The following is a 25,026-nucleotide window of genomic DNA, read 5'->3' on the forward strand; positions in this document are numbered from 1 at the left end:
TACAATGTGTTTTAATAATATTTACCCTCCCTTCCCCAAGTTCCTCCCAGATTTACATCCTCTTCCCTACAGACCCACTTTTTTGATGTTGTAATTTTTTACTCAACAAGTTCAATGTGTGCTGCCCATACAGTCCTGGATACATGGTGTTCCATTGGAGTGCGGTCAATTTATCAGTGGCTCCACTATTAGAACAAAATTGTCTTTTCTTCCCCCAGAAGCTAACTATTGTTCCACACCTAGGAGTAGGATTATGTGCCAGACTCCCCTCCCCATGCTGGGAGTTGGTGTGGTTTAAGCTTGCACAGATTTTGTGCATGTTGCCACAACCACTGTGAGTTCATACATACTCTACGTCACTATGTCTGGAGACACTGTTTCTTTGTAGTTATCCACTACCTCTGGCTCCCACACTCTTTCCATCTATTCTTCCACAGTCATCCATGAGCCTTGGGAGAAGATATCACAAAGACATCCCACATAGGGCTGAGCATTCCATGGCCTCCTAGTCTATATATACGAGGCCAGTTGTGAGCCTCTCTGTTAATCACCATGTACTAAACATAAAAGCTGTTCTGATAAGACTTGAGAGATGCATTTATCCATGGGTATAACGGTAAGTCACCAGGAGTCAGCTGTATCCTGTGTCCAGTTAGCAGCATAGTAGAAGGCTCTCCTCTAGGGCCTATAGCTTTTCTAGCCATAGGTTCTTGGCCCAATAATGGTGCCAAGTATGAGTTTTATCTTGTGGAGTAGAATTTAGATTCAATCAGACAGCAGATGGTTACTTCTATGATGTTCATGCCTCTACTGCCTCAGTAGGCATGGCTTGCCAGGCCAGTTGTTATTGGACAGGCTTCACGGCTATGTGAGATTGATGGCTATTTTTCTCCTACAGTAGAATACACAGTACCTTCCATCATTAGCTTGATTTTCTGCATGTTCTTGACTTAAGAATGTAGTATCACTGAGCAGTGGTGGCACAGCCTTTAATCCCAGCACTGAGGAGGCAGAAGTAGGCAAATCTCAGAGTTCAAGGCCAGCATAGTCTACAGAGTAAGTTCTAGGACACCCAGGGCTACAGAGGGAAATTCTCTCTCAAAAAATGAGAGGGTGGGGGAGGGAGAGGCAGGCAGACAGAGGCAGACAGAGAGACAGAGACAGAAAATATGATGTCTTCAGCAATAGTTTGCAATGTCTAGGGGTCCATGGGACCTCACCTGCCAACAATGCCAAAAGACACTGGATTTTTATTTGTTAGCCTGTGGCACCTAGTAGGGACACTATTATTCTCTTATAGGATAACTCCATTTTAACTCTTTTTCTATGTGTTTATGTGTATGTGTAATATATATATATATACATATATATATATTATGGAATATATAATATTATATATGGTATATATTGTATATTAGATTTCCATATGACTTTTTTGAAGTCTTTATTGTTATCTTATTTTTATTCCCTCCTCTACCCCAATTAACCCTCCTTGTTCCACTACTCCCCTTTAAGCTTTAATACGGCTGCATTCTATCTCCCTCACACAGCAGTTTGAATGAGAAATGTCCCCCAAAAGTTCATACATTTGAATGCTTGATCTCAGCAGAGGGAACTGTTTGGGGAAGGACTCAGTGGTCTTGTTAGAAGCTGATATCAGGGGTTGGGGATTTAGCTCAGTGGTAGAGCGCTTGCCTAGGAAGCGCAAGGCCCTGGGTTGGTCCCCAGCTCCAAAAAAGAACCAAAAAAAAAAAAAAAAAAAAAAGCTGATATCAATGGGGGTGGGCCATGCCAGGCCCATAATATTCTATTTCACTCATATTCCCCATCCCTCCCTCTCTCCCTCCCTCCTTCCCTCCCTTCCTCTCCTACCCCCTCCTCTCTGCCTGATGTATGTTAATGAGCTTGTAAGCCCTCAGCTACTGCTCCAGCACCATGCCCAAGCGGGCATGTGCTGCCATGCTCCCCACCATGACGGTCATGGACTCACCCTCTGCAACTATAAGCAAGACCCAGTTAAATGCTATTTCCACAGGCTGCCTTGGTCATGGTGTCTCTTCACAGAAATAGAAAAGAGGCTGAGGCAACTCCCTTGAAAGCCCTCTCTATGGCCCCTTACTAACTTCCTGACATCTGTGGATATTTCAGATGGAAACATATTTATCTGAAGATTTGAATACATACATGCAAGCAAAACACTCATAGAAACAGTATTTGTACTCATAAATTGGAGCCTTTGATGGGTGTAGTCTTGCTTTCAAGACACCTTTTCTACTGTCCCAGTGCAAAGCGCAAGGTCTCTCCTTCACTGCGCTGTACACATTTTCTATGCAGTCTCCTTGCTTTCAGCTTGAAGCCCAATCATGCTCCTTTCACCAAATATTCTCAGATTTCAGTTCCACTTGCTACTTTCTCTATCAACCAGGTTGAGAGTAGTAAGCAGTAAGCACCACTGCTCAATGCTAGCCTGTCTTCACACTTCCTCTACCAAACAAATTAGATTATTACTCTGTCTCAAGTCTTGCCTAATTTACCAGAACTCAGGCAGATTGTAAACAGCTCTTTGCCAGCATATAACATGAATGGCCTCTAAACGTCTCCCCGACAGAATCTTGTTCCCTTCTGAAACCTGTAAGCCCTCCAACTGTCCTCATTTTTCCTAAGTTTCTGATTTTCTAAACTCCTCCCCAAATGGCCCAGTAAGCTCCCCTTCCAGCATAGAGCTCCACATAGAGGGTTTGTCTCTGGTCCATAGCTCTAAACACTTGCATATTTCTCACACAAATAACTCCTCACCAACAACTCACATAGTCAACTTTAGCAAGGCAATAATTACACTGTGTACTAATTTTCTGTTACTTTTTTGGTTGCTGTGACAAAAGCAACTTAAAGGGGGAACAAGGCTAAGGTGAGAGTTCATCTAGTGGGAAGGCACGGCACCAGGAATAGGAAGTAGGTGGTCTCATGACATCCACAGTCAGAAAGCAGTCAGGGATGGATATATGCTGTTTCTCAGGCAGCTTCCTCTTCTCTCTCCTTTTATTCAGTCCAAAGCCCCAGCCCATATAATGGTGATACCAATTGTCATGATGGGTTTGCCCTGTTTACTTAACCCTTTCTGGAAATACCCTAACCAACACTCCTAGAGGTATGTCTTTTGGATGAAAATAAATTCAGTCAAGCTGTCCATGAAGATTCCAATTAAAAATTATAAAAGTAAAAATACTTATATTTACTGAATGCCTACCATCAGATGAGTATTATAATTTACTATTTTAAGAGAAACTTACAAGTCTCTCTTAAGTATATCACTCCATTTAACCAAATATAGATATGAGACTCAGAAAGGTTATTAAAGTGGTTTGCCCAAGTATAGCTAAGTATCATTCACTTTGCAACCAACATTTCTTTGGGAAAGATAATAAATAGTTCATGATTGGGAGCAGGATTTTATTTCCTAAAACAAACTTATTTTTGACCTTAAATTTTTCTGACTATTCCCATATATTTCTAATTTTTGTCTGTGTCTTTAGTTGATTTTGTTTGTTTGTTTTATTTCTTGTAAGAGGTGTGGTATATAGTCTCTGATGATCCTTGCTTCCTGGTAGGAGTGCTTGTGTGTAGGCCTCTCTAGTACTACAGACAGCAGGCTTGTGTAGGCAACTGAATATTGCAAAGACGCCAGGGTACAGCCTGGGAAGACAGATGATAAGATAGGATGTTTTTTTCCTTGTTCTGTCCAGGAGCACCCACTCTGGAGACAGCCAGCCAAGAGAACCTCAAGTAGCTCTATCAAAGCCCCGTGTAGTAGAGCTGAGGACTCAAGAGTGCAGCACAAACTACAAACTCTGCGGTCGAGCAGCCCACACACTGTTCTCAGCCCAGAAAAGACTCACAGTTTCATAGAACTACCTGGGTAAGCCAAACTCTTGTCACACAGAAACTGTGGGAGTTTTGTAACAATGTACCATAGATAGATTAATATCCAATTAATATGGCAATAATAGATTACCTGCGAACAGATAATTAATATAACAAGCTAGAGTTGAAAAACCTGTTGTATAATCAAATGTACCTGTGATAGATTCTAAGTAACAAACATCTTTGCTTTGTTCTGATCAAAGCTTAAATTTTTATTCCTATAAAATTAAAGAGTATAGAAAAAGTCAGGTTGGAGAGAGGGCTCGGTGGCTAAAAGCACTTGCTGCTCCTGCAGAGGACCTGGGCTCACTTCCCAGCACCGCACCACATAACTCACAACTGCTTATAGCACCAGCTCCAGGAAATCCATCATCACCTTAAGGCCTCCGTAGGTGCCTACATACACATGGTACACAGACATACATGCAGGCACGCACATAAAACAAATAAAATCTAAAATTTTAAATTAAAAAAAAAAAGAAACTTATTGAGGCTGGGCAGATGAGATGGGTTAGTGATGAAGACACTGGCTGCTCTTCCAGAGGACCTGGTTTTGACTCCCAGCACCCACGTGGTGTATCACAACCTACTGTACATCCAATCCTACTGGACTTGATGCCCTCTTCTGGCTGTGGGTATCAGTCATGCACATGATGCATAGACATATATGGCCAAAAACTCATACATATTAAATAAAATAATTTAATTAAAAATAAAAAACAGAAGGAAAACTATGGCAACTTCAAATAACTTATTTAGTAATAATGAAAAAATACATTCCTATGTCAAAGCTACCACTACCACAATTTAACTTTCTGGTGAAATTCAAATGCCCTTGAAAAATTACTCTCAAGCTAGAACAGCTCTGCAGAAGACTAAGACAACACTGCCTTTGTCTACGGACCTTATTCTGGTAAAAAAAAATGAAAACTGATAAGACGCATGCTCCTGCCCCTGAAATCTGCATGGCTCACTCCTACATTGCTGGGCACAGCAATGTCATGTCAACCTTTATGAGCCACTGCAGCTAACATAGTACGAGTTCAAAATATGTACTTATAATCTATTCTTACTCACCACTCACCACTGACTTTAAGTGTTCAGCTGATTATTAGTTTTATTAAGCTAGTTACAGTATTTCCAATTTCATGAGATATCAAATTGTAAAGTGTTTCTCAGTAATCTCAAATTTCATTATCTTTTCTTTTTATACAAAATTCAAATCTTTTTTACTACACACAGAAAATTTGTTCAAAGCTTTGCCTTCAAGAATTCTTAAATGTAAGAGTGTGTGTGTGTGTGTGTGTGTGTGTGTGTGTGTGTGTGTGTGTACTAAGACTATTCAATTTAGTAAAACATATTAGATTTTGGTCAAATATAATAGTTTCACCATGTAATACTGCTAACTGCTCTTCTAAGTAAAAAGCTGTCATTTTATAGGGTCAAAAGCCAAAAAGTAAAAATAAACTCAAAAAGGAACTAAATTTTACAATGCTACTGTCTAGATGCCTATACATTCTTTTTAATCCAGCGGTCTCAGACTATTTCATGACCAAGTTTAAATGTTAAAACCTTTAAGAAATTATGCATTACCTGTAAGATACTGTTTCCTACAAACTTACTACTACACTTCGAGACATGTGAAGATATTAGCATTAATAAAATACTACTTCCGAAAACCTGAGTCACTGTCAGGATGCACAGTTATTTTATGTATCATACAAAAGGAAAGCATCGTGGCAGGCGTACGACGTACCCCACTGTTGGATATTTAAATGTGGCAGTGCCACTGTTGCTGCTGCTTTAGGAAATGCATGGGAACAGGAACTTCCATTTTTAAGAGTTTATGAAGCTCAGTTCTGGAGTTGCAGAAACTAGGCACTGGCATCTGCTCAGCTGGGGTGAGGACACTGGCGCATCAAAGCATGACAGATGGTACTGTGTCAGAGCACATGTAACAGGGAAAGAGCACATGATGACATAGGAAGCCAGAGGGCAAGGCAGGGCCTGTGTTGATCTTTTTATAGCAACGTTCTCATAAGAACTAACCTGAATCACAGGAGAACTACATTAACCTCTATCTTCAATGACCCAAAGACCCTTAAGAGGCCACACCTCTTAAAAGTTCTAAAACTTCATCCCGCCACCAGACACCAAGACACCACACCTCCAGCACACGATGCTTTGGCACATCCCAAGCACAGTAAATGGAGTCTCCAGTACTGTTACATCTAAGTCTCACAGCAATGCTAGCAAGGTGAGCGTACTACTGTGCACCCAGACGTGTCCACATGCTTTACACCTATCCGAACACCTCATTTCATAGAGCCCTTGTAAAGACAGCTTGTGACTGACAGATGAGAAGATTGTAACACAGATAACTCAAGGCCTGCCTAGCTGAGCCACCACAATTTCAATTTCAGTGAGGTCACTAATCAACTGTTCTGCTTTGTTTTGTTTTTCAACAGGATTTCTCTGTATAGCACTGGCTGTTCTGGAATTTGCTCTGTAGACCAGGCCCAGCACTCAGGAAGCAGAGGCAGGCAGATCTCTATAAGTTCCAGACTCACAGTACACTCTAAGCCAGTCAAGGCTACATGGTAAGACCGTCAAAAAAAGAAAGAAAAGGAAAAAAATTAAAGCCTTTTGTACAATGCATTCAAATCATATAGAAAACGCTTTCTGTCCTTTCTGGGAGATATCAATAGCAGAACACTTTGAGGCTTTATCTTTCAAAGCATAAGTTTATTCTACACAGAAAAGTTTATTCAAAAGATGTATGGACTATGTAATTATATGTGCCAATTCTTCTGTTTATTGGTAGTTTTGATACCCACTATTATAAAAATATTAGAAAACTGAGGAGATCAAAAGTCTAGTGCTAAATACTGGTTCACTGAGTAAAAAAAAAAAAAATTAGAAAAAAATTCTCTAAATTAATCCCCAAAGCTCACTTACAGGCAGAAGACAAACACAAAATGTTCCCTCCACTGCTAGCTGCCTTCAACCTCTTTTCCTCTTCTAAATTGCTCTTCCTCACTGTGTCAGAGCTCCCTGACATTTAGTCATTCTAAAGAAGTGTAAAACTTCCATGTGAAATAAGATTAATCTTGATCCTCCTCTTCCTCCTCCTCCCCTCCCTCTTCTCTCCCCTCCCCCTCTCCCCTCCTGACTTTGGAGCTCTGAATTAAAGACAGGCCCCTCCCCATGTCAATCACACAGTCTCACATATCCACTGTCAACAAATCCAATGATCAATTCTTTGTTCACTTTTCCCTTCAACATACTGTACTAAACTTTGTCAAACAAACCAAGAGTTTGTGGAAGTCTTGATACTAATTTGGAGCAAATTACTAATTTACCTTTAACTAACACTAAATGGGAAAAAAAAAAAAGAAAACCCACCTACCTGTACCATAAAGCTTGAAAGACACCACCACTCTCCATTTTGGGGGTTGGGGGCACACTGGGGACTGAACCTAGAAGTCTATTGTTCGACACATGCTCTACCAGCTATGATTCCCAACCCCAAAAGTGCTCTTTAAATGGCGCTCCTAGCCACTCCAAATAATCTAGGTAATAGAGTAACTCTACGTTAACAGTGAGGAAGTGCAGAGTCCAGTTATATGACATGTTGATTCCATATATCTATCTCCTTTCCCTCACAAAACTTAATGACAATGTGGAAATTATTTTAAGTATAAACTGTAAGAAAAAAAGAATGGAGAGGGACATAGCAAACAGCAGGTTTAGCACATCTGACAAAACCAGAGAGCAGTAGAGGAGTAAACTGACTTTACCACACACTGTGGAAAATTTGAAATACCTTCAGAGTAGGATTCCAGCAAAAAGTAAGCCAGTGCAAATCTATAAACCCAGAACAGGCCAGGATCTGGAAGTACTGTGTGGTTGAGAAGGCCAGTTAAAGAAGAGGTTAAATATAGGATTGGAGAATAAAGTAGTTAACAGGTCCACTCCTGGCTTACCACAATACTTTTCACACACACCCACCAGACACCAACTTCATTTAGTCCAAGAAATAGAATTAAAGAGGAGAGGAAGGATTGGGATGCTGTCTCCAGACAAAGCAGAGGACAAAAGTGACAAGCATTGAGTCGAATAGATAATCAAGTCTATTCACTATGTGCTAGGATCCCAAGCTGGTTTCTCCCCACTAACTCTCATAACTAAGAACACGTCAACTAGGAAAATGTGAGTGCAGGGGCTGGGAATGGGCTCAGTAAGGAAAAGTGCTTGCTGGGCAAAGCATGAAGAACTGAGTTCAAATTCCCAGTACCTGTGTAAATAGTGAGAGGTAGCTGTATGCACAGGTAACCCCAGAACTGCAGGGGATAGACACAAGAGGATCCCTGGGGTTTGCATGCTGCTGGCACAGCTCCAGACTCAGAGACAGACTGTGTCTCACAAGGATAAAGTAGAGAGTGATAGAGCAGGACACTGATGTCCTCTGACCTCTGAGCATGTGCAGGTACAAGCACCAGAGAACATAACTGGAGGAAAACTAGAGCACTGCCTCCTGACTCTCCATCCAATATGTATTATTTAAACAATGACGTGAATATAATGATGAGTATATAACAGCCTCAACAGAGCTCATTTGCATGTGTCACTCAAGAATAATCTCGAGCACTTACTATTTTATTTTAGATAAAGAGTCCTCCTGTGAGTTTGCTTTAATTCTTTAATCAAAGTATAGAGGCCATCAACCTTGTACTAGAAAGTGCTATTCTAGGTTAGTTTCACTAACAAAGGAGTTATTCTTCCTATACGCCTACAGGAATTGTGAGACATACAACAAAATTTTCAGGAACCTAGAACATGAGCAACATTAGAAATTAAGTCTCCCCCAATAAAGATGCTAACTGTAAAACTACACACACACACACACAGAGAGAGAGAGAGAGAGAGAGAGAGGAGAGAGAGAGAGAGAGAGAGAGAGAGAGAGAGAAATAACAAATGTATAAATCTTGTAAATTTTCATAAGTGAAAAGAACAGATGTAATTAGTTTAATAATAAGAATCATCTCAAAAAGTTGGTTTTTTGTGTGTGTTTTGGTTTGGTTTTTCAATTAGAATATGTGGCCTTAAGGCCAGAAATTCTACTTTCCATAGATTTAGCAGGATCTAGTATTTCTGCAATTTCAAAATTACCCTCTTTATTTTAATTTTTTGAAGCTCAAGAACAATTTTATTAGCGTCTAAAAGAAAACCACTCTGGAGCAGACAAGCTATGCACCTAAGCAGCTACCCAGAGGAGTAAAATGGAGGAGAGAAAGATAAAAGCCATGCCACTCGCCATAGAGGCACACAGCCCCGAGAGATAAGGGAGGTTAAGAGAGTGTGAAGAAACCCAAGCTTAAGTTCTGGCCAGCAGCTTAAAAAAAAAAAAAAGATTCAAAACAAAAGATAAAGGAAAGGTATACCCTTCTGAGTCAAAATTGGCTTATAGGGACTGTGTGTGTGTTTGTGTGTAAGTGTGTGTGGGGGGGGGGGGTCTGTCTCCATCCAGGGTGGGGATCCCACAAATGCCAGTGTGCCAGCAGAGGACAGAGGACAATTTCCAAGAGTCAGCAGCTCTCTCCTCCAGCTATGTGGGTCCCATGTATTAGACTCTGATAATCAGGCTTCTCAGCAGTACCTTTACAGGAACCTGCATTTCTGCTTTACAAGCAGCCTGAGTGACTCTAAAGCAAGAGTCGTCGGACCAATCTCTGAGAAACAATCTCCAACAGTCCAAGTGTAAGACCTTGATTCAACAAGCCTACCAACATTGGCATCTACCACCATGGATGCTGGGAAACCCAGACTCAAGGACGGAGGTATATCAGCAGCAGTAAAAGGAATCTAAATTGGGAGACTCTCCCCTTGTCACTGCCATGAATAATAAAAGTTTTAGAGCTTTGCAGTAGCCACTAGCCACATGTTACTATTAAATTTTTAACTAGCTAAAATTAAATATTCAGTTCTGTGGTGTCACGAACCACATTTCAAAGACTCATCAGTCAAATGTGACTTGTGGCCACATACTGGACTACACAGATACTGAACATTTCCTGTATCACTGCAAGTTCCCTTACACAATGTAGTTACAAATCAAGATGAGTACCCATGCTGCTTTCCTTAAAACCAAATAACATCCCTTCTAGTGATAAAAGCTGTAGTAGTGTAGTAGTCAAGTGTCTGCCCCAGTTTGATAATCATCATCATCATCCTCATCCTCATCCTCATCATCGCCTACAATAACATACAGACCAGGTGTTTTGCATACAGTATCACAATTACTGAAGAGCCATTTACACTATTCTACAGGTAGAACCTTAAGATTCAGAAAAGGTTTATAACTATTAAATAATAAAGCCAGACTTCAAATGGCTTAAAATCCAACTAGGCAAAAGCTCGAGATGTAGTTCAGTGATAGAATACCTGTATAGTATGCATGAGGTCCTGAGTTCAAGTCCTAGTTCTGGAAAAAACAAAGCTATAAACAAAACATGTATATGCTAGGATAGGAATTAACACTGTCTTTTTAAAACAGTCTTTAAAATGTGTGAGTGAATGCATATCTGTAACAGCAGTGTGTGGAGGTCAAAGAACAGCCAATGGGAGTTGGTTCCCTCTACTATGTGATTCAGATCATCTTGGGCTCACAGTAGATGCCTTTCCTTCCGAGCCATCTCTCTAGCCCAGCACAACACTAACTTAAAAAAGAAAAAAAGAAAAGAAAAAAAATAGAATAGGGGAGAGGTCAGCAATAAAAGTAAAGGTGAAAGTCATCTCAAAACAGTAACCATGGCAGCATATCCAAGCATAGTTCAGTAAAAAAGATATTACTCAACAAATTAGATGTAGCCAAACAGCGCAAAAACTTGGGCTTGTAGAATGAAATGAGTGTACCATAACTCTAGCTCTCTAATCACATGCTCAGCTGGCCTCATAATTTACCTCCTCTCAACAGGCTGGTGGAGAGAACAGAGGACAGAATGATGGCAAAGAAGGCCTGTTTTCACTAGAGTATGAGTGCTGAGTGCATTCCCCAGTGTAATGAGTAATTCGGCACACGAGTATTTACACATTATCACTCCTCTGTGAGCTTACAAAATCCAGTCAACCACTTAATTGTATACCATTGGCCAAGCCCCATCAATGTAGGGTCAGTGAAAAGATCAAATTCAGACGGAACTTGGGGCACACTGAGTTTACCAAAGTAAAGGCATTCTGTGAAGCTTCTTAGCAACTGTGAAGAAGTGTTCCCAAGTAAGGCACTGACCTCAAATGACACCTTTATTCAAATTCCAGCAGCATTGATTAGTCCCTGTGCAAATGCCCTGAGAGTCCTAACTACCAAGTTTCTCACAAATCCATTCTTCCTCTTCAACCCTTTTAACACTCAGCAGAACCAGTGCACAGGAAACCCACCATAATCCTAGCAGAATTGAATTTCAGGGAAAGCAAGGGGATGGGGTGCATAAAATGGGGTGGAGGGAGGAAAGAGAAGGGGGAAGTGACTATAATTTAAAAAAAATATTTTAAATAAAAATACAATCTGGACTGATACAAATGAGTTCATAATCTTGATTCATCCTAAACTACTTGTGTGACATTGTACAACTACTAAAGTATGATTATCTTTCTTCAAAAATAGGTTAAACACCTATATGTCAATAGGACTGTTGTAAAGATCACACGAGAACTTCATTCAACAAACATAAAGAGCAGTTATGACAGAGAGTGAGCTAGATGCTAGATGGACAATACTACCTGCTTGACACAGTACACATCTGATAAATGTTACTTTGTAACATCAAATCTAAAAAGCCACTAATGACAGCACACATCATTGTCTTATGTAGTAACACTGAAACACTATATGCCAACTGAAAAAAACGATATAGCATTAATTTTAACAAACCCCAACTTCATTTAAAATGTAGACTATATATAAAACTGATTAAATAAAACATTGGTTCAAGTCTTTATAATTTTTACTATACTATTTGATAATGGTTTTCCTGGTTTTGATCATAATCTATATCATAAAGATCATAAAGCATCATTTAAGATACAAATAACGCACATATACCACTTTGTGTCATCTCTTTAAAATCTTTTATGGTCCAAGAATGGAAATGCATGCCCATAATCATAGCATTTAGGAGGCTGAAGCGGGAGGATGGCATCTCTGAGCTACAAACTGAGATTCTGTCAATAAGTAAAGAAATGTTTACAACTCACAACCCGGAAAATATCTTAGTGTTTTCACTAAGTGTTCTAGGCCCTTTAATCCATCCCAAGATCCTTTCCAAGTTCATCCTATAAACTGTCCAATATATTTACTAAAATCAAATACATATGTATTATACATGTAATACTTGTACACAATAATTAAAGACCATGTCAGTTAAAAATTCCTCAAAGGCTAGAAATTAGTGCTCAATGGCTTTACCTTCAGCACCCCCATGATCCCAACTGCTCACTCGCCTTGTTAGAAATAGTCACTAAAATAAAACACACCTGCTTTTGCATTCTAGCACTGAGGGCTTTGTAGCTATGCTAACTTGGCCAACCCGCTCAGCCTAAAAATCAGTGTTTTCTAACAGAACTCACAAACCTACCTTGGATACTAAATGTAAAATGCCCGGCCCACCAGAGCACTCAATAAACATTAGCTATGGTTATTATTGTCACTATTGTCTTACTGTTGCTTTAAAAGGAAAAGGGGCATGCATGAATAATAAGTGTGCTTAATGCACACTCTAACATCTTCTAGACCAGTATTTCTCAACCTTCCCCATGCTGTGGCCCTTTAAATATATATTTTTTTTTCTCATGTTGTGTGAACCCCCAACCATAAAATTATTTTTGTTGCTACTTCATCACTGTAATTTTATACTGGCATGAATCATAATGTAACTATTTTTGAAGACAGAGGTTTGCCAAAGGGGTCACAGCCCACAGGTTGAGAACTACTGTTCTAGACACATTTGCCATGACTTTGGCTTGGCAACTTGGGCCGTAGGAGGTGGGAGATTTAGTGTCATATAGCACATGTTACCTATGTTTCAAAACAAACAGCTATGTTATGGAGGGATATGCAATCATTTTTAACCTTCCTGCGTCTTCCCTTTATTTCTACTTGAACCCTCAGGCCTATAAACCCTCCATTCTATCTCCTAATTCAAATGGCTTTCTACTTGTGATCATACCTTATAAATGGTGCTATTGTTATTTTATGTAGATAAGTAACATCACTGATATCTGAGTCTTACCATTCACTGAATTTTTTAATTAGCATACAGAAAAAGCATTTAGGTTGTTAATTTGATCTAATAATGTGATGGTTTGTATATGCTTGGCCCAAGGAGTGGCACTATTAAAAGGTGTGGCCTTGTTGGAGTAGGTGTGTTACTGTGGGTGTGGGCTTTAAGATCCTCATCCTAGCTGCCTGGAAGCCAATCTTCCACTAGCAGCCTTCAGATGAAGATGGAGAATTCTCAGCTCCCCTGGACCACGCCTGCCTGGATGCTGCCATGCTCCCACCTTGATGATGATGGACTGAACCTCTGAACCTGTAAGCCAGCCCCAATTAAATGTTGTCATTTATAAGACTTGCCTTGGTCATAGCAGTAAAACCCTAAGATAAATAGGTTAGATTCAGATAAATGTATTAGCACAGAACATGTATTACTTTGTACAAAAACAAAAAAACAAAAAAAAAGCAAAAAACCCTCACTGAAAACAACAACAAAAAGGCACTATTTCTATGACCATGCTAAACCTCAGTGAGGGCCAGCCATGGGCAAAAGGCCAGAGTCCTACAGCCAGCTCCTCAGCAGCTCTTTGCAAGACTGACTGATCCCATGCCTTGGCCTGCATGCCCTCGATTTGTCCATTCTGAAAACAAAGACATTGAGAAGGTCTTTTCAATTCTAAAACTAATTTTAAGGTAAAATATTGTTTTTTCTATAAAACTGCAAAGAACTAAAGTTAGCCATGAGAAGCTCACTTAAGACACCTGGACACATTTAAGAATGTGCATGTGATTTTCATCTCAATTTTAAAAATTAAAGAATACCTTGACACAGGCTAGCTAAAATAAATGCACAGTCACGTCTTCATTGATGCCTGGTTTCCTCAGTGCCCATAAAAACAGCTAAGAACAGTTCATTAGAACGAATACTAGGCACAGTGCAAGTATTACCTCAAATGAACACAGCCATTTCCTAGAAACCCTCCATCTGACATCTGACATCTGACATCTGACATCTGACATCTGACAGAGGCTTCTTTCTCCTGATATAAGCAGTGCTAGGCAAGCGCTGTACAACCTTGAGCTCTTTCAAAACAAGAGAACTAACAAACGTCTCTACTGTATCGTTGTGCCAAGCACTGTTCTAAGAACTCTTAGTGTTTAACTCAATTAATCCTCAACAGTATATGTGCAATTGCAGGAGTTTCTCAGGAGGCTAAGACTAGAGTGTCAAGAGTTCAAAACCAGCTCGGCTGTAGTTCAGTAGCAGAGTTCCTACCTAGCATGTCCAGACCAGACTGAATTACACAGTGAGACTGTTTCAATGACTTTGGAAATGTCAATTGAACAAATGAACTTTGGAGATGACAATTTTCATAATAATCCTATAAGAATTGTACTATCATTATTGCTAATTTACACAAAAGAAACCAAAGCACAAAAATGTCAAGTGATTTGGGACAGGGAGGTGGCTCAGCAGGTAAAAGCACTTACCATGCAGACTGGGAGTAGTGGGACATGCTTTTAGTCCCAGCACTCAGGAGGCAGAGGGAGAAGGATCTGTGAGTTCTAGGTCAGCTTGGTCTACAAAGCCTGTCCAGGCCAGTCAAAACTACACAAAGAAGCCCTGTGTCGAAAAAACAAACAACAACAAAAGCACTTGCCATTCAAGCCTGCTGACATAAGCTCAATCCTCAGGACCCAAGACAGAAAGAGGCAACCAACTCCTAAAAGTTGTCCTCCGTGCTCAAGTGTGTACTCACACACACACACACACACACACACACACACACACACACACACACACAAAGAAAAAAATAATGTCAAGTGACTTGTCTGAAGCTGCTGAGCTTCGATTTGAACCCGCTCAGTCTGGCTTTAGAGACTGTTCTCTGCATAATCACACAAACTAATAAAATAAATCATGGTAACAGCTCAGCCACTGACCAAGCCAAATGACTTTCATCATTTAATCTCTATGATTCCATTCTCACCTGAACAAAAATGGGAACTGAAAGTTCCTTTAAGGTCTAACATCCTATGACATAAGCCTTGAAGCCAACTGCCACAACTGAGGCGAATCAACAGCTCATAGTGACATAATTCACACCTACCTTTCTCCTTTTACCATAACTCAGCCCCCTTTCCCTTCATTCATTGTCATAAGATCCTTTATTAGCTGGATAGCCATGTTATGATCACTTTGAGGAAATAGGGGTGAGTTCTGTCCTACTGAGGGCTCTACTACCTTCCAACCCAGCTGATATGCTATAGATAAGAGTTACAGCAACAGGTCAGTGGTACTGAAGAGCAGGTCAGAAGAGGCCTGAATGCACATATGTATGAATGTATGTATGTATGTATGTATGTATGTATGTATGTATGTATGCATAGACATTTATTTTCATGAAGCAATACCATGTAGGAATTAAGAACACAGGCTCCTACTGTCTCATCTGAGCTACCTATAACTAGGAGCACCAATATAGTTACAGGCTCAGCCTCCCCTTCCTGAGACACAGCCTGCTCTTAGGAGAAATGTTTTTAAAATGATTACCACATTGCCTGACATAATGAGCCCTCAATAAACAAGTAGATAAATAGATAAATAACAGCTGTCCTCCTTACCGACATTACTGCGACCACTGCTGCTGTTAACACTCCCTCACAAAAGTAAGAGTTCCACAGGATGACAGATTTGATTTCAAATTCTAGCGCTGCTGACTTAGAGACTAGCCCTGTGAAAGCTGACTAATTTTTCAATTACCTCATCAAGTAAAATGGAGATAATATGTGCCTTGCAAAACAGTGTGAGAACATAACAAAGCAACTAATACCTAGTCCCTAAGTACTCAGTGCTTGGTAGTTAGCTCTGTTCCTAAGACAGGCTGACCATATTTCTGCTACTCAAAGGAACTAAAGATGATGAAACCCAGGGAAGTCGAAGTTTCTTCTCCATGGACCTTCACTGTGTAACAGACATGGGGTAATTCTCACCCTACTGGAGTCTTTTATCCTCTCACATGCTTCGTACGAACTGAACACTTTCTTTCAGGCAATCTCCTAACTTTCAAAGGAGACACTTCTGAGCCCAGCACAATAGCACATGACTTTAATCCCAACACCAGGGAAGCTCCTGAAGCAGAGGCAGGAATATCTCTGAGAGTTCGAGGTTAGCCGGGGCTACATGGTGAGACCTTGTATTTAAAAGAAAAAAAAAAATCTTCATAATCCTATCACTCATTTGTTTTTTTTCCTTCTCCCACAAGTACAAAAAGTAGTTTCAGGTGCTGCATGAAATATAAGGTTATACCCCCAGCAGCTAGTAAAAAGTGTGCTTGTATACTGTATATTAAACATTCCTGTTTTAATTTCTAATATACTATATCAATAGACATTGGTATCCTCTGTAATTTTAAGGATTCCAAACAGTTTTGGCATTTAAAAAAGAAAAACATTGTTCTAAGGAATAAAAAAAAAAAAAAGTCCCTATAAAGCACACTTTCTGGGGTTAGGGATATAGCCTAATTGGTAAGAGTGTTTGTCTAGCACACGTGAAAAACCTTGGGCTCAATCTCTAGTAAAGCAAGAGCTGGGAGTGGTAGGTCATGCCTATAAACCCATTACTTGAGAAGTAGAGGCAGGAGGATCAGAAGTTCAAGATCATCTTTGACAACACGGGGAGTCAAGGTCAGCTAGAATACGTCAAATTCTTTCTGGAAACGGGGAGTGAAGAAGGAAGAAGAGATGGGGAGAGGAAGAAGGGAGAGGAGGACAGAGACAGAGAATTTTCTACTTCCTGTGACTGCATCCCATCTTTCTATCTTCAAAAGACTACTGGCTGGGGCTAAGGACTGGAGACATGGTTTAGAGGATACGAGCTCACTGCACAATCATGAAGACCTGAGTCTGGATCCCCAAAATATATGTAAAAGCTCAGTATGACAACATGCATCTGTAACTCCAGGACAGGGGCAGTGAAAGCAGCTGGATCCTTGGGGCTTTCTGGCCAGCCAGTCTAGGCAAATCCACAAGGTCCAGGTCCAGTGAGAGACCTGTCTTCAAAACATAAGGCGGAGCCCTGTGTGGTGGTGTATACCTTTACTCCCAGCACTCAGGAGGCAGAGGCAGAGGCAGAGGCAGAGGCAGAGGCAGAGGCAGAGGCAGGCAGATCTCTGTGTTTGAGGCCAGCCTGATCTATATAGTGAGTTCCAGTACAGCCAGGGCTATAAATAAAAGAATGAATGAATGAATGAATGAATGAATGAATACCATTAATTCTAGCACTCTGGAGGCAGAGGTAGGTGGATCTCTGAGTTCTAGACCAACCAGAGCCACATTTTAAAACCATCTCAAAAATAAATAAGATGGAGATGGATAGGAGAAGATACCCCAAGTACACAAGTAATGCACACCTGTACCTACACATGACTACATCTCACACACTCACACATGACCATTTATTCACTATTTATAAATACTCAATGATAGAGCTGTACCTTATTTCTGATCTAACTTCTTTCTAATAGTGTAGACCTCCTTCAGTAAGTAGGGCTTTTTTATAAATCTCTCCTGTATGAGTATTTTTGATCTAATAGTATTTCAAAGGTTCAGAACTGTTTATATTTTGAACTAAATTATGATGGATATAAACTGAAAACAGAACTTAGCAAAGCATACTTGAGATGTGTGTTAATTGCGAATGCCAGAGGATATAAACTCTGACTTCAAAGGGTTACCATAATAAAATAACTGAAATATTTGAGACCTTTTTGTCAGCTCTAACAAAGTACTGCTACTTTACTTGTGCTGAGGGCTGTTTCTAGATGTGTCAGCTGTCATCATGCTGTCACTGTGCTTACACTACTGCTATTACTGTTAGAGCATCTCTATATGGGTCCTCTTAAGCTGACCAGTTAAAACTTACACATCATCCACTAACCTAGGCATCCATAACTGCGATAGCTGCTACCTGCTGGCCATGAAGACTGAGCAAATCCCTCACAACACTGACTCCCTCAGAATTTAAAACAAGTGGGTAGCCTCCTTAGCAGAATACTACACCAATCCATTTACTATACATTTGGAAAACTTTATTTCATCCTTCTCATATGCATAAAATTAAACTAACAGTTTTAACACTTTCTTCACTTATTCTGTAGAGTTTGGGGTATACTGGTTTGGGGCCTAAAATTCAAATACACCTGAAACCCCCGGCTAGTATAACTCAGTCTCTCAAATGTTTTTCCAAATGAGGAGTGAAGCCAGGGCTGGTTTTCCATGGTCACCCCAGGTCAAATAAGAGTCTTAGGTTCTTATGATCTGGGCCTTCACCCAAAAGCTGATCCAAAGCCAACCCCAGGAATGGATGGACGAGTGTAATCTTACCAGGATACTTACCCTAACACACTTTACAGAGACAATAAAGAACAATGAGAACTTTGATTCACTCGTTTAAATCCTATTTGTGAATGCCAAGCATCTCACTAAGAATCATTTACAACACTATTTAAAACATACTACACTATTTTTATTTGCAGAAGTCCCGTAAAGGAAGAGTGTGGTTTGTGCTCCATCGGGTGGCTGAACTGGAAATATCAAACAAGTTCCAGCAAGGCATGTGAACCCTAACTAATCAACATAATACCTTTGAGACACTGAAGCCTGCAACACAAGTTTTCCCATGGGAGGGTTCTAGACATGAGAATCACAACAACACAGTGGCAATGCTTCCTGACACTGCAAAATAAGGAAGTGTACTGCATGCACTGCATCTGCCATATCACACAACAGAAAACCAGCTCGTGACCATTACTTGTTTATTTAAGTTAAATAAGGCTCATGCTGGGGGAATAGCCCAACGGTATGGCAACTTGCTTAGCATGCTCAAAGCCCTGGGTTCAATTCCCAGCAAGGGAAACAGTTTCACTGGGTTTTCCAGTCATAGAGGAAAAACACAATTTTAAAAAGTTAGTGTTTTTAATGTATTTATTTATTTATAGTTTTGTTTTTGTTTTTTGTTTGTTTGGTTTGGTTTTTGAGACAGGGTCTCATTATGTAACTTTGGAACTCACCATGTAGATCAGGCTGATCTCAACTCACAAAGATTCTCCTGCCTCTGCCTCCCTGGTGCTGGGAGTCACTATGACTGGCGTTTTACTAAAGTTTTTGAAAAGGTGATTTTTAAACATTAATTTTATATTAGAATTTGAAATAGTTTCCTAAATTCTCTCTTCATAAACTTAATTAAACCATAACCAAGCACAGAACTTTAGATGAATGGTAGATCATATGAGGCTTACTCAGAATCCATCAGTGTTCAATCACACAGCTAATGTGACCTGGTTCCCAATACTAAAACATACAGTGCTCAAGAAGCTAGCTGAGTGTGTGGGTGTGTGGATGTGTGTGGGTGTGTGGTGTGTGTGTGGGTGTGTGTGTGGTGTGTGTGTGTGTGTGGGTGTGTGGGTGTGTGGATGTGTGGGTGTGTGGGTGTGTGGGTGTGTGTGGGTGTGTGGGGGTGTGTGTGTGTGTGGGTGTGTGGGTGTGTGTGTGTGTGTGTGTGTGGGGGTGTGTGTGTGTGTGTGTGTGTGTGTGTGTGTGGGTGTGTGGGTGTGTGGGTGTGTGTGGGTATGTGGATGTGTGGGTGTGTGTGAGTGTGTGGATGTGTGTGTGTGTATGCGGGTGTGTGGGTATATGAATGTGTGGGTGTGTGTGGGTGTGTGAGGGTGTGGATGTATGGGTGTGTGTGGGTGTGTGAGGGTGTGGGGGTGTGTGTGGGGGTGTATGTGAGGGTGTGGGGGGGTGTAGGGGTGTGGGGGTGTGGATGTGTGGGGGTGCACTTGCGAGCATGTGCACACATTCAAAAGATGACAAGTAGCTTAACCTTCATATACCATAGCTTCTTTGCCTGAAAAATCAAAGAGACAGATAATCTTTAAAATTCCCTTTCAATTCCTGAACTCTAGAGAGCTCATTGTTTTAGTACCTTATGCTTTCTACAGTAGTTACTGAAGTCATTCTTAGTCCTAAGAAACCAATGAGCAGGACCCTCGAACGAAAAATCACATCATCAATCAAAGGCTTCAAACATATTTGCCTCCTTTGTTAATATTCTATAAAATATTAACTGATCATACTAGTCTGTTTGGATGAAACTGGCCTGGGTTAATTTTGATTAACCTATTATAGACCTCTGAACTATACAACCATTGATTCCACATTTCTTTAAAGTACTGTTAGAAATACTTGTTGATGTTCTATTTTCCACACGGAGATTTGTACTTGGGTTATTAGAAACAAAGAGAGTCTCTGCTCATTTGTGTTTATTCCCAGTAACACTACAAAGTATCACCTAGATGTCCTGTACATGGTCTTCCCATGCTTCTCTATTCTTTTGTACTTATTCTGCCTATGAAAGCACACATTTTTAGTTGAAGACTAATAATTTTCAGGATATTATATGCTACAATCATTAATAATTTCAGCAATTCAAGAATAAAAAAGAATTAAAAGTTAAGCCAAACACTTGGGAAGGCCTTAAAAGGTTCTGGCCTCATATGTATTTTTTATAAAGAAGAAGAAAGCAGGAAGAGCAGGAACATTGTCTCCAGAGCCTCACAGCTAACGTACACAAGAGCCAGCTTACAGTGCAGCCGTGTGTCCATAATATTATATATAATTAAGTGTTACATAGAATTATAGATGGAAAGCTCCTCCTGATTAAAGTAATATTTACTAAGCTGACAGACAAAGAGGCTGAACAGTTCACGTTGGTTCAGAGTACTAGAAGGCAGCCTAGGCTTCAACGAAGGATAATACATCAAAATTTCCTCAACAGTGCTTGAAAAACAAATCCAAGTCTGTTCTGCTGTTTTAGAGAGCATCATTTCCCCTATGTAAAAATACATACTACAAAAAATTAAGTGAAGGTCTTTTTCCCTAGCAAAAGCTGACTTTTAAATATAGATACTTTTTATCCCTGGCAATTTTTTTTTTTTTTGAGTCAGGGTCCCTTCCCTAACATTTTAAAGAAGCTAACATTCTAACATTTCCAGACCTCAAAAATTCTAACTTATACCTCTATGCTATTTTTAAAGGAATAGCACCAAATCTTTGGAAATAATACACAACACAAAGACTGCAATCCCATGCAAATGTCTTTAATGGTTCCAACTTACAAAGAAAAGAGCCCCTTATTTTTCATCTCGCCTATGGAACGATGAATTTACTGAGGTAGGAGGTACATAGTAGGGAAATCTCTGTAGAATCAAATTTCAATTATCCACAATAAATGAATTTTTCAAAAGTAATTTATAATTGGTCTGAGAAAGATAATGCAGTCGCTCAGAAGCATAGGAATTCTGTCCCACTGTGACCAATCTAGAGTAACCATTTAGAAATAATAGTAACCGGGGTTGGGGATTTAGCTCAGTGGTAGAGCACTTGACTAGCAAGCGCAAGGCCCTGGGTTCGGGCCCCAGCTCCGAAAAAAAAAAAAAAAAGAAAAAGAAATAATAGTAACCAAATAGACTGTACATTGAGGAGTCCCAGAGTCACTGTTGTTACTCCAGCCACAAAGCTGACATTACAAATCAAGGGTTAATTGCATTTTTAAACTAAATTAGGCTTCCCCTTCCAGCCCAAGATAGTCCACATTAATTCTGTAAAATAGTCAAATGTTGAAATACTTAAAAAGAATCTCAGGATATGTCCAACCACGGCTCCTCTGACCAGAAGCAAGCATTCCACACTGTCCACGCTCCAGCACTAAGCTCTGGGAAGAACTGGCAGCGGTGCTGAAAGTGCTGGTAGGAAGATGAAAACCCAATGCCCTTGTCTCAATGAAACCCACCATCTGGACTCTAGCCAAGGCTTTAAAACTGACTGAATGTTATTACAGACAATAAATCAACAACTCCACAGCCTGAACTGTTAGGACCTTTCCTCACAGAATGTGGCAAGGGAAGATTACAAGGAAACTGACAAGAGAGCATTAGTAATGAGCCGTTCGTTTCTGGCATTAAATACAATATATTACAAGTAAACTTATTTTACACTCTTCAAGATTCTGTTTAACCTAACTATCCCTTTTCCCGCTCTTCAATTATTACAATGGCTACATGAATAAATGAACTTGCTGCTGTTGCCTAAACATCCTATCACTAAATTTATATAAAAGTTAAAAAGGAAATCCAAAATATCTTAATTCATAAAACCTAGTTAGTATGTGTGTGCATGTTCCTATTGATTTTATATTCTTTGTTCCTGCTCATACCATAGATGTGAGTTCCTGGAGGTCACAGTTCTGCTGTCTTTTCTCTCTCCAGGAGCTGAACTACTAGCTTCTGAGAATAACCTATTGAAGCTTAAAAAAAAAAAAAATCCCTTTCATTCAGGTATTCTACCTTTTAAGTATGTAAGTGGTTTTCACTTCTTTACTTTTCCCAATATTGATGCAAGGTCCCTTACAATGTGTGTTAAAAACCGTCCAAAAGCTGTGCAAGAAGAAGAAACTGAAAGGAAGAACACGACTTGTGTAATACACAAGTAAGGTACAGTATTTATATGACAGTGATTTTTTTTCTCCCTACCAAAAACTTAGCAGAAAAATCTGAAATTTTAAATAATTCTCCTCCCTCCTTCCTCTTCCCTCCAGTCCCAAACCAGAGAAGAGTGAAAATTCCAAAGATGTGGTTATTCTGTATAGTTCGTGCAATCAGTACAAAGACGAGGCACCGTCTCCTTATCAAAACAGAACTATTGGTTCGATGCGTTTGAAAACTATAACCACTGCATTAGGTGATACACATTTCACCAAGTTTCAACCCTGTTACAAAGCCTTTGTCAATAGTGGGTAAGTGGAGGTAAGCCGGACGGGCTGGGTGGAATGAAGGCACTCGCTGGAGGGGTTTATCTTGCAAGAGCACGGTTCTTTGGCGAGAGGTGAGCAGCGAAAAGCACCTAACCTTGGCAAAGGGGGTGATCTTCCGCGGTGGGGACCAGAGGTCAGGGTGAGTGGGGAGGGGGTGACGCCGAACCGCCGCGACCCCGGGCCGCCGTCGCACCTGCGGCTTGGCCTCCCACCACCATTCCCCAGCCCCAGCCCCAGCCCGGCTGTGCCCTTCCTCTCGCCGCCGCCTGCATATCCGTTACCCCGGCGGCAGAGGGCTGCGGGGGAGGGGAAGGACGGCCTGGCCGCCGGGGGCCAGCAGCGCCGGGGATGCCGCAGTGGCTTCCCGCGGCGGTGGGTCAAAGTCCGCCCGGGCCAGGGAGCTCAAGGCAGCGGCGGAGGTCGCGGCTAGGGAGATGGCAGCCCCTCCGAGCCCGCCCCAACCCCAGCAGCCGCGGGTACCTCATACTGGATGTACTGCTTCCTCCACTCGGGAGTGATGTGCGCGGAGAGGTGCTCGGCGAACTTCATCCTGCCGTGTCCCCCTCACTCCCACCCGGCTCCGGCAGCTACAGGCGGCGGCGGCGGCAACAGCGACTCCGACTCCTCCCCACATGGGCCCCGGCGCTGCGCGAAGCTGCGCTTCTCTCCTCCTCCGCCGCCGCCGAGGTCTCCTCAGAGCCGCCCTCCCGCCATCTTCCTCCTCCTCTCCATAGCCCCGCCCCGCCCCGCCCCGCCCTCTAGACGTCATCGCCATGGTAACCGCCTACGCCGCTCCGACGGAGGGGGCAGAGTACGGGGCGTGGCCTGGGGGGCTTTCCCTCATGCTCCGCCCCTTTGGGCCGTACTGTGAAGGCACCTCCCCTGACCTCTTCCGCCTGCCTCCAGTCTGCCTACAGCTGCTTTTCACACTGTGCCTGAGAAACAGCACTATTGTTACTGCAATTAATCTTGGTACTGGAGCAACAATAATCCACACAAGACAGACACAAGTTTACAGAGAACTGTGCAAACATTGTTTCCATTTTAATATTGATTCTTCATAAAACCCTTTAAGATGAATCAGCAGTAAATCCAAATTGAGCAGTTGAAACAGTTAAGAGTCAATTGTATTTAAGGGAACTGTATTCACACGCTCTAGGTGCTCAATAAATGCTTGTTGAAATCAATTTAAATGTCAGTGCCAGAAACTTTGTGTTGCTTCTGTATTTCAATGTAATTGTCTAGGTAGTCCTAGAACTACCAGAAAGGCCAAAACATCTGAATACAAACCAGGACTGAAACTTTGCGATCCAGCTAACTGGGACTGGGGGCAAAGATTGAGAGGGAAAACAATGCTGAGAGGAAAGAGAATTCTCTATGCTTCCTCTCCCTGTGAGACAGTCCTGTATCCAGACTGACCTCTGGAAAGAAAGATATCACTGAGACACCAAAGTACCACATTCAATGTGAGAGTGACTGCCCTGAAGGACTTATCTGAGGGAAAAGCCCAGGTCCCATCCCAGGTGATGGAGCTCTGGATAACTTAGTGGCTGACATTTTTTTCCAGTATGTCTATCCTTGTCCCTGTAGCAAGCACTGTTCTAAACCCCCTACATGTACTTTATCCTTTAACTCTTACAACTTTCATGAGACTCAAAGATTTGCTAGGGAAGACCTGTGCCTGGGACAATATAGATCTCTGTTGGCTTCTGAACACACACATACACACGCATGCACGCACGCACGCACGCAACACCACCACCACCACCATATTTTTTTTCTCTTTCCTTCCACTAAATTTCAGCCAATTTCAATTTCAGGAGAAAGATAGAGTATGAGGTAGGAAAGAGCACATCTTTCTGGCAAATGTTTGTACAAAAGCTTCAACCTCTGGGTCAAGAGTAATCAGAGGGCTGGAGAGATGGCTCTGAAGGTAAGAGCAGACCTGAATTTGATTCCCAGA

General features: G+C 41.2%; 1 protein-coding gene across 1 annotated transcript in view; it reads right to left on the reverse strand.

Annotated features, from left to right (window-relative positions):
- Xpr1 (xenotropic and polytropic retrovirus receptor 1) overlaps positions 1–23,790 on the reverse strand; it is a 140,956-nt gene extending 117,166 nt beyond the window's left edge. Inside the window, exon 1 of the mRNA XM_032915299.1 lies at positions 23,544–23,790. Within this exon, the coding sequence (XP_032771190.1) occupies positions 23,544–23,612 (69 nt within the window). The 5' untranslated portion in view covers positions 23,613–23,790. The remainder of the gene's footprint in view (positions 1–23,543) is intronic.
- Positions 23,791–25,026: the final 1,236 nt, after the last annotated feature.

Source organism: Rattus rattus, chromosome 10, assembly GCF_011064425.1.
Source record: "Rattus rattus isolate New Zealand chromosome 10, Rrattus_CSIRO_v1, whole genome shotgun sequence".
Classification (NCBI taxonomy): domain Eukaryota; kingdom Metazoa; phylum Chordata; class Mammalia; order Rodentia; family Muridae; genus Rattus; species Rattus rattus.